Raw genomic sequence first — 16,627 nt, 5'->3', positions numbered from 1 at the left:
ATTTTTCCGTCAATAGAGTCATCTCATCCCCCTGATTGCAAGAGGGTCAACTTAGCCCAAGAAAAAAAGAAGCAAAACCCTCAAAAGATATTTAAAGGCCCCTGAACAGCTGCAAAGCAGCAGGATCCCCTCAGAAAGAGCTCCCTGTGTCCCTCTCTGTGGGTTCCCACTCCAAGTGCTGATGTCACATGTCCCTCACACTCCCTCACATTACCCTCCTCAGGACAGGAGGGCACCACAGAAACTCCCTCAGTTTTTCCACACACCACATCTCATGTTTCCCAAATCCCATCCCATTCCCCTCCAAGTCCCATCGCAACCCTCCCAATTTGCATCCAAGCCCTCCCAATTTTACCCCATTTTCCTGGGTTTGTAGCACCCCTTCTCCTGCTGCTGACTCTCCCCAGGTGAGTTCAAATTGGATTAAACCATTTGGGGATGGGATTGAGTCATTTCAAGTTGGCATGGAGCCATTTTGGGGTGGGATTGAGGTGTTATGAGCTGAGAGATCAATCCCTCTCAGATACTGGACTGCAAAATGATGGAGAAATGTCAGTCGGTCTGGACACCTCCAGTTTTGAGGAAAAAAAACCAAATCCCCACAGAACCCTGAAATCTTCCTGAATATCCCTTTGAACCCCAAATTCCTGTCCTAATTCCCAGGAAAATGGTGGAAATTTAGATGTCTTTGTTAGATTTCTTTATTTTAACCACAACTTCCCGTGATTTTATATTTTGAAGATGGATAAAATAAATTTAAAAAAAGAAAAAAGAATCATGTGAATGTATATGGGGTTGGGTTGGGTGGCCTTTAGAGAATAAGAGTTATAGAATTATTTAGTTTGGAAAATATCTCAAACCCCATTCAGGATTGCTTTTGGCAACCGGAAGAACTAAGTGAGAGCAGGGGAGATTTTTATGTTCAAAAGTAAGCAAATCCCCCTTCCCAAGGAATTTCACACATCAGTCTCTGTCCCCACGTGGGATGGTTCTGACTTAGCAAAATGCCAATTAAGCATTTCAGAGGAAAAGTCCCTCCTCCTCCCCCACCCTCCTCCCACCCCAAAAAAACCCCAACAAACAAACAACAGACCATAGTTCAGTAGATTTTGGTATATTAAACAGAATAGAGGAAAAAGAAAAACCCAAATAAAATACAAACTACACACTAAGAATAAAAGGTAGCAAGAGAAATAAGAAAAAAATTCTACTTCCCCAGAAAAGATAATAAAATGCTGGAGGGCCTTGGTCTCTCCCCAGGAGCTCTGACCTTCACCCCAAGTCTTTGCTCATCCAGCAGAAAGACCCCTCGTCCCTCTCTTTTTCTATCTGAGATGACGTCAGAATATGGTAGGCAATATCATTGGTCTGTAGAAGTCAACTGGCCTGACCTGGTTCAAGTCAGCTGATTGTCCAAGGTCTGCACTAGAAAACAAAGCCTAAATCTGGGCCTAACTAAACCCATGACACCATGGATGTTCCTCCCCCTGTGTAAATTCAAGTGCCCACAGAGAACCAGGAGGATGAGGTAAACACCAGCCAGGTGTGTTCCTAACGTGAATCACTGGGAATATGGTTCATGAGTTCTGTTCAAAATGTGGCTCTGGAGATAGGTGATGGTGTTGGAGCAGCAGACAAAGCTCTTCCCATATTTGGGGCACGCACAGGGCTTCCCTTACTGGTGAGTGCGTTGGTGTTTGGTCAAGTTAGAGCTGGTGGTGAAGCTCTTCCCACACTCGTCACACTTGTATGGCCGCTCTCCGGTGTGAATACGCCGGTGGGTGATGAGGTTGGAGTTCTGGTTAAATCTCTTCCCGCAGTCGGTGCAGTGGAAAGGCCTCTCCCCGGTGTGTATGCGCTGATGCCTGAGGAGAAGTGAGCTTGTCTGAAACCTCTTCCCACACTCGGAACACTCGTAGGGCCTCTCCCCAGTGTGGATCATCTGGTGGATGACAAGCTCAGAGTTCTGTCTAAAGCCTTTCCCACACTCCCTACATTGGTAAGGCCTCTCTCCGGTGTGGATAAGCCGGTGAATAAGGAGGTTGGAATTCTGGGTGAATCTCTTTCCGCAGTCGGTGCAGCAGAAGGGCCTCTCCCCCGTGTGTGTGCGCTGATGAACAAGAAGATTGGAGCTGGTCCGACACCGCTTCCCACACTCAGAACACTCGTAGGGATATTCCCCAGTGTGGATCTTCTTGTGTTGCTTAAGGGTGGAGCTCTGATTGAAGCTCTTCCCACATTCCTCACATGTATAAGGCTGTTCCCCAGTGTGGATGTGCTGATGACGAATCAGATGTGAGCTCTGGCTGAATCTCTTCTCACATTCCAAGCACTTGTAGCGCTTCTCCCTTCTCTGAAGTTGCTGCTGCACCACCAGGTCAGAGCTCTGGCTCAATCTTTGACTGCCTTCCCCGGACACGTTGGGTGTTTCCTCCTCGGATGTCTCTTTGCTCGGCTTGGATCTCCTCTTCCTGTGGGATCCCCGTGACTTTCCCCCCCCAGAGACTTCCAGCACCGTGGCACTGTTCAAAATAGCCTCTGCTGTGAAGTTCTGATTGGGGGATTTGTCCTCCGTGCTCTCCGTGCTCAGCTCGGGGCCTGGGGCAGGAAGGAACAAGGACACTCAGGGCATTTGCCTCCGGCCCACAGGGAAGGCCAAGGACATCCCCCCAAACCCGGCCCTGGCAGGACGGCGTTGGCAGCAAGGTTGTCCTGCAGCCGGGGCCATGCTGGGCTGGAAGATGCAGCACAAGAGAGGGGCAAAGGCGCACTGACTTCCTCCTCACCTGCCTGGGGCTCCCGGGGCATTCTCATCTTCCTCGCAGCCTCCTTCTGCATCCTTTCAATGTTTGGAAAGGAGAAATCCTGTTCTGGGGTAAAAAACCAACATCTTAGCATATTGGTTGGGGGTTCCTACTCTCAAATCTATCTCTAGAAACACACCAGTGTCTCAGTTTGAGATAATTTGCAAGAGGGAGTCACCGTGGAGAGAAGTCTCCTGCCCAGGATTCCCTACTCAGGTTTCTGCAATGCAGAGAAAGTGGAGAAACACATCTTCTTTACCAAAGAAATACTGAAAACAACTCATGAACTAGGCTAAACAAACTCAGGAGGAGAAACTTCCCAAGCCCAACCCACTCTGTCCAGTCAAGTTAGTGCCCAGCCTCCCCCTCCCATAAAACACACGTGGCCACAGCACAGAGACAGAATGGCCCCCCTTCCATAGGATTCACCTTCCCCACACCCAAAACCCTGGCAGGAACCTTGAGAGTCAGCACTGCAGTCAGGCTGTGCTGCTGGGACAGGCAGTCAAACCAGTGGTCCTCACCCAGTGGTGTCTGTGGTCCTGTCCCAGTGGTGGTCACAGCTCAGATCCTTCCAGAGGGTGGTGGAAGCTCCAAGTGGGGAGCTGTGCTGGTTTAAAGGTAAACTGGCAGGAGAAATGAACACAACACAAAGGAGATTATAAGTCAGAGTTACAATTTGATGAAAGTATTACAAGAAATGCAATGACACAAAGTGAAAAATTGGGTTTAACCCACAAAAGCCATACAGTATAACCGAGCCCCCTGGGGCACAAGCGCAAAGGGGTTTGTTAGCCCCTGTGCTGAACCCTGTGTGTCTCCCCCAAGTCCAAAGGAAAAGTGCAAAGTGGCAAACCTGTTGGTGCAGCTGACAGTTGCAGTCTGGTGGAGAGTGGTGGTCACAGACTGGTTGAAGGTGGTGGTCTCCTCCTATCGAGGTGTTGGTCCTCCTCTCAATCCAACGAATGTCCCCTGAGGTCTTCCCCCAGGATATGTACCCCAGGGAGCAGCCAGTCCCTCCCCCTGGGCGGGGAGTCACACAATGGGTGATTAACTCTGGTAGTCAGGGGGTACTTTGGAACCCTTGATGGCCCATTAGCAGCCACGCCCCCTCAGGCTGGGTGTCAAGGTGCTAACGACTCCCTGCAGGGGAGTTATCCCAGCTCTTATCTCACAGATGTCTTTCACACCCAGCTCCCAGCCTGAGGGGTCAGCTGTGCCCTGGGCAGCTGCTGCAAATGCTCCATTGTTAACAGTTTTTGGGAAATGAATAGAGGCTGTGGAATACACAGCTTTGATCATCCACACAGGGATAAACTGGTCCCACCTGCTGAACTAGGACATGGAAGACAATTTTTAATTTTTTATTTAAAATTTTCAGGTACACAATGAGCAGCATCAGCCAAGATTTCTAATTGATAGAGGAGTCTTTTTCCTAAACTGTGCTCATCTGAGAGAGTTTCAAATCACTCATTTTGCTTTTAGGTTTATTAAATGATTCTCATTCTTGATGCTTTTTTTTGGCCATCACCTACAGACTTGCTGTTGTGGATAACATCGATAATAGGAAAGCAGAAGAGAATTAAATGGAAAGACAAATGAGAGCAAAAGTTATTTCTCTCTTTCAGTATTCTCTGAATTTTTTATACTAGTTTTTCTCTTTTTGTGGAAGGGTTCAGTGTCCTCCCTCCTGTGAGGGATGGTAAACACTCATTAAACACTGAAAATGTTCTGGCTGAGCAAAGGCAGAAGTGCAAGACCAAGCCTCAGCCTGCTGAGAGATGAGGTTTGGCATTGGCTGCCCCAGAATTCCATAGAGAAAATAAGAACAATAATAAATTTAAGGTGGGATTGAGACATTTTCAGTGGGATTGGGCTGCTTGGAGGAGACAGATCGACCCTTCTCAGCTTTTGGGGTGCAAAGCTGGCAGAGACTGGAATGTTGATGGTTCAGGGTTCCAACACTCTCCAGCTGCAAAAGCAGTGGGTGCTTTGCTACCCATGGGCAAAGGAAACACCGAGGAGCGGAGGGGGGAAAACCCACCCCTGGAGGGGACAGGCTGGGCTTGGAGCTAGAAAAAAAAGTGGAATTTTTATGCTTTTCTATCACTACAGACAAGAACCAAAACTGCTCCAAACCTACTTTCCATGCACACAAAACTGTTCTAAACCCTACATCTGCAGATATATTGAGAAAGTAAATCTAATCTTCCCCATGGGGTGGAATAAAAAGTATTTGGGTCGTCCTCACCTTCAAGGGTCAGGTCAGGTGCTGGACATTGGAGAAACTTCTGGCAGCTGCTCACAGAACCCCTCCCTGAAGCCCCTCCCACTACCAAAACCTGGTCTAGCTAACCCAATGCACTGCCCAGCATGGAATACCCTGAATGTGGATCTGCAGCTCTGTGCCCAGCATGGATCACCTGGAACGTGGGTCACCAGGTCTGTGCCCAGCATGGATCACCTGGAACGTGGGTCACCAGGTCTGTGCCCAGCATGGATCACCTGGAACGTGGGTCACCAGGTCTGTGCCCAGCATGGATCACCCGGAATTTGGGTCTTCAGGTCTCTGCTAAACAGGGCTCACAAGGAATTTTGGTTATCAAGTCCTTAACCACTTTGTCCACTGCTGCTTGAGGAGGTGTGAGCTGCTCTGAAACCTCTTTCCATATTCCAAGCACTTGCAGGGCAGTTCCCAATGTGGATGTGTGTCATCCGCTTAAATACTGCAAAGTAAAAAAACCCAACACTTTAGGTTCAAATATTTTCTCCAAACAAAATTAAAACTTTTACAAGTTAGTTGGTTATACCAAAACCTGTTTCTTTTTTTTTTTGTTCTTTTTTTCTCTTTTTTTTTTTTCGTATTCTATCTAATTGTTAAGAGGTGCAGAAAGAGATACAAAAAGTTTGGGTAAAATCCAAGGTTGCTTTTAGAAGCTAAGAAAAATCTTACCACCAGAAGCTACTTTTTTGCTGAGATACCCTGTGGGGGAAAACAGTTTCTACCTTTTTTGTTTTCCTTCTGTTTCTCATCCATTTGTGATAGATATCTCTGGCCCCAAGATCCTTGGAATGCTGTCTTTGGATATGTAGGGTTGTTGCTCAGGAGAAGGTGTTTTAGCCTTTCTGGGCTGAGCAAAGTGGGGTCCTTCTGAGGAGGTGAGAGAGGGGGAATTAGGGAGAGATTTTCCATTATGGTAACCGGTTTGCTCTCTTTCCTTTTCCCTCCCGGAATTCTCAAGGTGCCTTCTCTGAGTTTTCATAGTGTTCCAAAAGGTTTGTACGTGATTTTTGGCAGGCAGCTACGAGCCCAACAGCAGGAACCTTTATGGCAGGCAGGCTCCAGCAGGATGCTCTGGCAGGAAGTTTGTTTGGGAGCTTTTAGCAAAATGTTGACAGAAAACCTTTCAATAGGATGTTTTTGGCAGAGAAACAGTGGAGGAACATTGTTCCTTGGAATTGTGTATTATGTGAGTGTCACAGGGGACACACAGGAGTCCCCACTGATCCATCCTGGGGCTGGTTCTGCTCCTTCCAACCTCGGCTCCTCCCTGCAAGGTCCCCCCAGGACTGTTCCCCACAGCCCCCCTAATAGTTGGGACTGGTAAGAACTGGGAAGCTTTAAGGGGAAAAGTGGAATCAGGTGGTGTTAGACTAAAAGCAGGGGCTGTGGGGTCATGCAACCCCTCCAAAATCAGCAGAGGGATGGGGGTGGATGGTCCATGCTGTGGCTGCTGATGGCTCAGGAGCTCTGTGGGGAGAGAACAGGGGGTGACACTGAGGTGGGGGATCGCCTGGGAGGGCATACATGGGGGTAGGGACAGGACCCTCAGGAACCCCCTCCCTTTCTGGGACAGGTAGAAGCAGAGCCCCAGCACCAGGACGAAGAAGACCAACATGAAGCCCCCAAACCCTGTCACTGTCTTGCCGCAGGCAGCACGTGACAGCTCTGGGAGCTCTGGAGACTTCTCACTGAGTCTCCAGGACATCCCCAAACCCCCTGCCCTTTGCCCTCAACTCACCCAGGACCACCTTGAACCTTCTTCCACCCCCTTCAGGATCCCATTCCCCGCCCCCACATCCCAACTAGGATGATCCAATCTCATTCCCAGCAACCCAAGGGTTCCCCCAGAATCCTTCCAATTCTTCTCCGTCCTACAAGGACTCCCCAAAGCCATTCCCAATCCGTTCATAGCAAACCCTGGCTCCTTCATATTTCACCTCCAATTGCTCCCTTGACCCTTCAAAACCCATTCCAGTATGCCAAGTCTCCGAAACCCCCTTCCAAGTAATCCCCCAAGGCCCCCAAATCCCTCCCAGTTGATCCCACAGCTTCCCATACCCCCCTCCATGACTCTCTAAACCTCTTCTGGACCTGTCCATTCCCTCCCCAAAACCCCCTGAATTACCACCAGGCTCCCCAAACTGCCTGCCAGTTTCCCAAGGCTTCCCCAATCCCCTTGCCACTTAGTCCCAGGATGCCCAGCCTCCCTCCAAGTTGCCAGGCCATACCCCAGTCCCAGGTGAGGGGGTGCTCCAGGCTGATGTGCCCCACCCAGCAGGTGAAGGTGATCCTTCCTGGGGTGGATTTCCAGCATCACCAGCAGCTGGTGGGTCCAGTCCTTATTGGGGACCATGTTGGTGGACACCAAGGGCTCCAAGAGCTTCTGCCCACCCTGGAACCACCTCACCTGTACCTGGGCAGGGTAGAAATCCATCCTGGAGCAGAGCAGGGGCCTGGGCGGATCGGGAGCTCAACAGAATCAGTGAGGTGAAAAAGCTGGTGGGCACTGGGAGAGAGGCAAGGAGGCTGCAGGGACACTCAGAAGGACTAGGAAGGGTTGGGAGAGGCACTGAGAGAGACAGGGGACATGGGGTGACACCTGAGGCTCCCTATTCCTTATTCATTCCTGGAGATTGTTCTGTCTCCCCTCAACAAACCTGGACCTTCCAATCTCTGCTGTTTGGGCAGGATCGTTTCCCACGGTGGGGCTCCCGGGTCCAGAGGAGGACGGAGAACAACAGGTTTGGCCCCCAGGATTGTGTCAGGAGGTTCAACAGCCTGGGGGGTGTGTTGTGGCCTGGGTGGTTTCTCTCTGCCCTTGGCTGTGGGGTCTGCAGGGAGCAGTTTCTCCTGCTCTGTTTTCACCCTGATGCTGCCCCACTGCTGGGCCCCTGGGCAGGTGGATGTTTCTGACCTGGAGTGTTCTCACACAAACCAGATGTGTGTGAGGGACATTGAGGTGTGTTCTCCTTCCCCAAATCCTGTTTCTTGCACATACCTGGTCCTTTCCTGGAGCATCTCCTGCCAAACTGGGTCCTTGCCTGTTTGCACAAGAGCAGAAACAGGGTCATTTGCAGTGGCACTTGTTGGGGGACCTGCCCTGGTCCCTGTGGCTCTGCCTGTGGGGAGAGGAAGGGTCTGGGGACGTTTCCTCTTCCAGGATCCCAGTTCTTGTGGTACAACTCTGTATTTGGTACCACAGTGAACTTCTCTAATCAAGGTTGAAAAAGGTTTGCAAGTGTGAAAGATTCCCAAGTAGGTTGATAGACAAGGAACAGAGCTGCATTTTGGAAGATGTTAAAAAAACTAAAAGTATATATTGTTCAGTAACACCACAGGGCCCACCCAAGCCCTCAGGCTACAAGCTGGGTGATTGAGAACCCTGGGAGGCAGAGGAATGTTTCTGTCTTCACAGCAATGACTCAGCTGTGATAACTGTGATAACTCCCCTCTGGAGAGCCATCAGCACCTTCACACCCACTCTGAGGGCTCATCTCTGCTAATGGGCCATTGGGGGCTGGAACAATAGGCAGCTCCAATAACCCAGACCATCAAAGACTTCAAACCAATCCCATGACTTACAGGGTCAAATCACCCATTCTGAAAGTTCCTACCCTGAGTGAAGTACTGGGCTTTTCCAGTGGAATCTGAGCACCCAAAATCTTTGGGGTTTGGGGTTTCTGATATCACTATTTGGATCCAGGTAGGGACTAATAACAAAACTGGGCTGCAACTGCCACTCTCGACCAGACTGTGATGATAAACCTCACCAACAGGTTTCTCTTCCTTTTACTGTTGACTCAGGGTCACCACGTGGCATTCAGAAGGGTGGCTGATGAACACCATAATGTTCATGCCCCAGGGGGGTGCGTTATACAACTGTTTTTTTGAGGCTTCAAACAAATATTTTTGTATCATTACATTTATTGTAATCTTTCAAATAAATTCCATCCCTGACTTTTAAACTTCCTTGATTTGTCTTCATTTCTCCCCACAGTGTAACCTTTAAACCATCACACACATTTATGACCTTCATGATAGAAGTTCACTGTGGTACCAAATATAGACTTGTAACACTTGGATATGGGTTGCAGTTCTTCCATCACCTTCTTTGGCAATGAAATGCAAGTTAAAAGATTCTAAGGCTTAGTGAATAAAGCAGCAGTCTGTCACCTGCCAGACTGATTCCTGTCTTAGTTTTAACTTTCTTTATGTTATAACTTTGCTATTAGTGTGTTTCTAAGCAGTGAGGGATTTGTGTAACGTGAAACTGCTGTACTATGTCTTGGATAAAAGAAGAAGCTTTGTTCTGGAGCCTGAAAGTTCAGGTCAAGATTTAAAACAACACACATTCCTGAAGAATAGATCTATACATGAATTTTTTTTAGAAATCCTTGTCTTGATCTTTCAAACTCCATCTGGGTTGAATGATACTGCTATGAGGTCAAGATGTTTGCCCACAGGTCCAGCTCTTGAATTTCTCTTTCATTTTGTGGTCTGGAAGAGAGGAGACTGATGACTGCTACCACATGGGTTTGCAGCCAAAAAAATGAGCATGGAACAACCAGCACTGTACTCACCTTGGTTTTGTTCTTAGTTTTGTTCAGTATTCATTAAAAAGTGTTTAAAAAGTGGATTATTGATGAGATTTCCAAATGAAATCATGAAAAAGGTTCTGCTGGTCTCTGGGCAGCTGCTGCAAATGATCCATTATTAACAGTTCATCAGAAAGGCCACAGAGTGAGCAGAATCCACAGTTTGGGTTATCCCCTCGTAGTCACAACTGGTCCAAGCTCATGCAACTGTGTCAGTGTATTAATCCATTGCACTCCATGTTTTGCTGGATCCTCACCCCTGAGAAGACCAGAAAACCGGGACGTGCTGTTATTTTGGTGCAGTGAGAGCAGCGTTATGTTCTTGCCCCAAAGTGCCTTTGACAGCAGCACAGTTTCCTCTGAGGGACCTGTGGAGACTGAGGACTTTTCTTTAGGGTCTCCGAAACTCTTGAATATTTGTCTCAGCTTCTCTCTGAAGGTGGTTTTGTGATTCCTTCTCCAGGAAACTTTGGAGAACATGGATGTGCTGGGCAGCCAATGGAAAGAAAATATTTGGTTTTCCTTCAAATAATTTCTCGTCACCCTTCTACCCCTATTATTAATCCTGTTATTAAAAGATGCATAGAAAAAAATAGGCTGGATCCATGATGGCCCATTAGCAGAGGTGAAAATCTCCAGGCCATGTGTGGGAATTGTCTCAGTGCTCCCAGGGGGGAGTTATCACAGCTCAGTCCCTGTGCAAGGCCGAGGAAAACACACCTACCTGGAGCCTGAGCTGGCAGGTGTGCACACCCTCAGAACCTTGGGGGTCACTTTGCACATCATCAGCTCCACCTGCACTGTCTGAGTCATCAGCATTCCAGCCTTTCACACCTGGGCACACATTCTTCTGCCAGGAGAACAGGACCACCCTTATTTAATCTCAAATTCCCCTCCCACTCCCAATTAGCAGGCATTTTGGGGAACAGAGAAAAGAGAAGGAGGATACCAGAAGTTTTGTGTCACCCAGGACATTATCCACCACTCTATTCCCTTTTCTTTTTTTTCCCCTTTTCCCCAGTATGCTCTGAATAACACATTAACTCTGCACCTCTCTATCCAATATTATACACAAATAGGAACAATGGAACAGACAGTTTTACACCACAAATAGGTCCTCTTCAGGTACACACCATGTTTCCCCGTTTTTCTGAATTACCCACCAAGTGCAACTTTGTCCTGGAGCAAAATCAATCCCACAGATGGGTTTGCCTTTGCTTGAGACAGGACTGATCCACACGGTTTCCCCTGACACACCTCTCAGGTGCACTGTGGGGACTTTCTCTCCATCTGTGCTGTGAAGGGGCTGTGATTGGGGTTATCATCCAGTTATTAAAATTATTAGAAATGCCTCTCCCCAAATTAAGGTGCAAAAAGAATCAGATGCCAAAGTCAAGAGTATGGATTTTATTTAAGAGTAAATGTGAGGCAAAGAAAGAGAAATAGGAAGAAATAGGGAAAAGGGGAGGGGGAGGGAAAGAGAGTGACAGAGAAAAGTTAAAACAGGAAATGTATCCCCACTCCATGGAACCCAGTGGTGTCCTGTGGCTCTGGATCTGCTGTCTCCTTGGTGCTGAGGATCCCCCAAAACAGTGTCCAGGATGATTTTTCTGGGATTTTCTTCTCTGTCACAATATATCTTCACAACATTCCTTTCCAATTAATGTTCCACAAAGCTGCACCCACAAGTGAGAAATGTCAGTGGTGCAGAGTGCAAGTATTCCCTAAACTGGTTACAGGTCTTGGGAGCTGGGAAAAGGTTTTCCTGTATTTTATCCATGTCCCATTTGCAGTCCAAAGCTGAAACTCCTTCTGATTCAGGAAGGGGGTCGCAACCATTTACCATGGAATAGTTTCTTTTATTCTGTTAAGATCTTTTAGTTCACATGTGAAAATCTCTGTAAAATTAAGACAAATCATCATAATAAATGTGAAGACCTCTGAGGAAGAACTGGGAATATTGTTACATATTTGTATGACTTTAAATATGCAAAATCTCTTGTTCAAACTTCCAAATTAAACTGGGTTGATATTTTTATTTCTCAAGTGGTTGAACTGTAAGTATCTCTCCATATGAGAAGACTAAGTGATTATTCCACTCCATTCCTTTTTTTTTAATATAAAGAGTAAATTAATTTAGGAAATTTAAATAACAATTAATAAAAGGGTTTTTAAATATAGTCCCGCTAATATTTGATCTCCCAATGCATCCCACTCAATGAAAACACCAACAAACAACAAAAATATTGTTACAGATTTTGGGGCAAAAAAAAGTTTTGTTGATTCCAAACAGCTTCATCTCACATGTTGGCAGGTCACTATAAAAAGAAAAGGGAAAATTTGGCCCACTACAGATTGATTATTGAAAGACAGGCTGGGATAATGCTCCTAAAGCAGCAACTTGAGTCTGAAATGCTGACAGTCACAAGGTGACACATCCTGAGGGAAAGATGCTCATCACCCCTTGGCTGCTTTCTGTGAGCCTTCTCCTGCCCATCTGCTGGCAGTTCCCCCAGTCCCAGATGGTTCCTTTGATCTTCAGTGGGGAGTGCTGGAATTCCTGAAAAAAGAAAACAACACAATCCTCTCTGACAAGTTACTCCTTAGTGAATCAAGTGGTTCAATTGCATGAACTTGGGATCTCTCAGGTGGAGTTTTAGCTCCTCTTCCATGCACTGCTCTCTGCACTGCTGTTGTTGTTTGCCCCATCTTTTCAGGGGGTCTCCTCCCATTAATTTCCTGTTCAGAGGCAGTGAGACTGATTGTAAAAATTCAGCAAGAGCTGCCACCTGTGCTGGGTTTCATTGAGGGGTTTTAGGAGATTTCAGCTCCTCACCCTGGAGCCATGAACTGACCTTATCAGTTGGGCAGATAACACGTGCTCCGTTTGCTCCAGTGGTTTAACTTTGTGCCACCTGGGAAGTGGCTCCAGCCCCTCAGCATCCCACTGCATTAATAATGACTGGATTTCCATCTCCCCTGATCCAGGGCCAGGCTTTGATATCTTGGGAGCTGCACTCGGTGCCAGTTTAGCAGCACTCTGCTGACCCTGGCACACATTGGTGGTTTCAGCTTTAATTAAGGCTCAATCTGCTCCTTCCTCATCATCAGCTGTCAATGCAAACCTGATGTTTTGCTCTTTCTCACCACAACAGACTGGCTCACAGTCTCTCAGCTCCTCCCCTGAACACAGGAAGTTTGAGTTACAAGGCTTTGTTACGGGTTCTACATCCTGCAAATCTCCCTGTAAGATTGTCCCTCTCTCCTGCACATTCCAAAGCTCCACCTGAATCTCTCAGACATGCCCATGCTCAGCAGCAAAGCAGTGCCACCATTTGCAGCCTGTCTTGGAGCTCAGCAGCAAGCAATGCTCCCACTGCAGCCTTTTGGCCTAATTCTTCCTTTTTCTGGAAATACCATGTTTTTTGCTGCTCTTGCAAAGACAGGATTATTTCAGATTTCTGTGTAACCACTCCTTCATTCTCCACATTTTCTCCTGCCACCTCCACCCCAGCACAGAGGAGTGACTAAGAAATTTTTAAAGGAAGGATAACCAAATAATTTCTTTCCATTGGCTGCCCACAAGGGCCCTGCACTGTAAAAGCTCCTGCAAAAGAAACCACAAAACCTCCCTCAGAGAGAATCTGAGGCAGTTTGCCAGATTTCAGGAGTCCCTACAGAAGAGCCCTCAGTCTCCACAGGTCCCTCAGAAGAAACTTTGCTGCTGTCAAAGGCACTTTGGGGCAAGAACATAACGCTGCTCTCACTGCACCAAAATAACAGCATGTCCCGGTTTTCTGGTCTTCTCAGGGGTGAGGATCCAGCAAAACGGAGAGTCCAATGGATTAATACACTGCCCCAGTTACAGGGCTGGGACCAGTATGGACTATGTGGGGATAACCCAAACTGTATATTCTGCTCACTCTGTAGCAATTCTGATAAACTGTTAATAATGGATCATTTGCAGCAACTGCTCAGAGCACAGCACCAATTTTTTGTGCTTTTAGTTGGAAATCTCATCAATAATCCACTTTTTAAACACTTTTTAATGAATACTGAACAAAACTAAGAACAAAACCAAGGTGAGTACAGTGCTGGTTGTGCCATGCTCGTTCTTTTGGCTACAAATCCATCTGGTAGCAGTCATCAGTCTCCTCTCTTCCAGACCACAGAATGAAAGAGAAATTCAAGAACTGGACCTGTGGGCAAACATCTTGACCTCATAGCAATATCATTCAACCCAGATGGAGTTTGAAAGATCAAGACAAGAATTTCTAAACAAATTCATATATAGATCTATTCTTCAGGAATGTGTGGTGTTTTAAATCCTGACCTGAACTTTCAGGCTCCAGAACAAAGTTTCTCCTTTTATCCAAGACATAGTACAGCAGTTTCAGGTTACACAAATTCCTCACTGCTTAGAAACACACTAATAGCAAAGTTATAACATAAAGAAAGTTAAAACTAAGACAGGAATCAGTCTGGCAGGTGACAGACTGCTGCTTTATTCAATAAGCCTTAGAATCTTCTAACTTGCATTTCATTGCCAAAGAAGGTGATGGAAGAACTGCAGCCCATATGCAAGTGTTACAAGTCTATATTTGGTACCACAGTGAACTTCTGTAATGAAGGTCATAAATGTGTGTGATGGTTTAAAGGTTACACAGTTGGGGGAAATGAAGACAAATCAAGGAAAATCAAAAGTCAGGGATGGAATTTATTTGAAAGATTACAATAAATGTAATGATACAAAAGAAATTTGTTTGAAGCCTCAAAAATCCAGTTGTATAACACACCCCCCTGGGGCATGAACATTATTGTGTTCATCAGCCACCCTTCTGAATGCCACGTGATGCCTCTGAGTCAACAGTAAAAGGAAGGGAAACCTGTTGGTGAGGATTATCGTCACAGTCTGGTCGAGAGTGGCAGTTGCAGCCCAGTTTTGTTATTAGTCCCTACCTGGATCCAACTAGTGGTATCAGAAACCCCAAACTCCAAAGATTTTGGGTGCTCAGATTCTACTGGAAAAGCCCAGTACTTCACTCAGGGTGGGGACTTTCACAATGGGTGATTTGACCCTGTAAGTCATGGGATTGGTTTGAAGTCTTTGATGGTCTGGGTTATTGGAGCTGCCTATTGTTCCAGCCCCTAATGGCCCATTAGCAGAGATGAGCCCTCAGAGTGGGTGTGAAGGTGCTGATGGCTCTCCAGAGGGGAGTTATCACAGTTATCACAGCTGAGTCATTAGTGTGGAGACACAAACATTCCTGTGCCTCCCAGGGTTCTCTATCACCCAGCTTGTAGCCTGAGTGTTTGGGTGGGCCCTGTGGTGTTACTGAACAATATATACTTTTAGTTTTTTTCACATCTTCCAAAATGCAGCTCTGTTCCTTGTCTATCAACCTACTTGGGAATTTTTCACACTTGCAAATCTTTTTCAGCGTTCATCAGAGAAGTTCACTGTGGTACCAAATACAGAGTTGTACCCCAAGAACTGGGATCCTGGAAGAGCAAACATCCCCAGACCCTTCCTCTCCCCACAGGCAGAGCCACAGGGACCAGGGCAGGTCCCCCAACAAGTGCCACTGCAAATGACCCGGTTTCTGCTCTTGTGCAATCAGGCAAGGACTCAGTTTGGCAGGAGATGCCCCAGGAAAGGACCAGGTATGTCCAAGACACAGGATTTGAGGAAGGAGAACACACCTCAGTGTCCCTCACACACATCTGCTGTGTGTGAGAACACCCCAGGTCAGAAATATCCACCTGCCCAGGGGCCCAGCAGTGCACCAGGGTGAAAACAGGGCAGGAGAAACTGCTCCCTGCAGACCCCACAGCCAAGGGCAGAGAGAAACCACCCAGGCCACCACACACCCCCCAGGCTGTTGAACCTTCTGACACAATCCTGGGCACCAAACCTGTTTTTCTCCTTCCTCCTCTGGACCCAGGAGCCTCAGCATGGGAAACGATCCTGCCCAAACAGCAGAGATTGGCAGGTCCGGGGTTGGGGAGGGAGGACAGAGGAGACCCCAAGAATGAATAAGGAACAGGGACCCTCATGTGTCACCCCATGTCTCCTGTCTCTCTCAGTGCCCCTCCCAACCCTTTCCAGACCATTCCCAGTCCTTCTGAGTGTCCCTGCAGCCCTCTTGCTTCTCTTCCAGTGCCCACCAGTTTTTCCACGTCACTGATTCTATTCAGCTCCCAGCATGCCCAGGCCCCTGCTCTGCTCCAGGATGGATTTCTACCCTGCCAAGGCACAGGTGAGGTGGTTCCAGGGTGGGCAGGAGCTCTCAGAGCTCTTGGTGGCCACCAACATGGTCCCCAATAATGAGTGGACCCACCAGCTGCTGGTGATTCTGGAAATCCCCCCCCAGGAAGGATCACCTTCACCTGCTGGGTGGCACACATCAGCCTGGAGCACCCCCTCACCTGGGACTGGGGTAGGGCCTGGCAACTTGGAGGGAGGCTGGGGATCCTGGGACTAATTGGCAAGGGGGTTGGGGAAGCCTTGGGAAACTGGCAGGCAGTTTTGGGAGCCTCGTGGTAATTCAGGGCAGTTTGGGGAGGGAATGGACTGGTACAGAGAAGGTTTAGAGAGTCATGGAAGGGGGTATGGGAAGCCAGGAGTGAAACTGGAATGGATTTGGGTTTCTTGGGGGATACTAAGAAGGGGATTAAGAGACCTGGCATACTGGAAAGGGGTTTTTAATGGTCCAGAGATCAATTAGAGGGGAAATATGGAACAGCCAAGGTTGACTAGAAAGGGATTGGGAATGGCGTTTGGGAGTCCTTGTAGGGTTGAGAAGAATTAGAAGGGGTTTGGGGGAACCCTGTGGTTGCTGGGAGTGAGATTGGATCATCCTAGTTAGGATGTGTGGGGGGGGAGGCGTGGGAGAATGGGATCCTGAAGGGGGTGGGAGGAGGATCAAGATGGTCCTGGGTGA

General features: G+C 47.6%; 2 protein-coding genes across 2 annotated transcripts in view; one reads left to right on the top strand and one right to left on the bottom strand.

Annotated features, from left to right (window-relative positions):
* The window catches only part of LOC139684162 (uncharacterized), a 1,455,962-nt gene that overhangs the window by 932,186 nt on the left and 507,149 nt on the right, over nt 1-16,627 (top strand).
* Nucleotides 1-16,627, bottom strand: part of LOC139684161 (uncharacterized) — a 1,434,678-nt gene that overhangs the window by 972,334 nt on the left and 445,717 nt on the right. Inside the window, 1 exon segment of the mRNA XM_071579762.1 lies at nt 1,680-2,351. Within this exon segment, the coding sequence (XP_071435863.1) occupies nt 1,680-2,351 (672 nt within the window).

The sequence above is a fragment of the Pithys albifrons genome, chromosome 33, assembly GCF_047495875.1.
Source record: "Pithys albifrons albifrons isolate INPA30051 chromosome 33, PitAlb_v1, whole genome shotgun sequence".
Taxonomy (NCBI): domain Eukaryota; kingdom Metazoa; phylum Chordata; class Aves; order Passeriformes; family Thamnophilidae; genus Pithys; species Pithys albifrons.
This window is presented reverse-complemented; position numbering and strand designations above follow the sequence as displayed.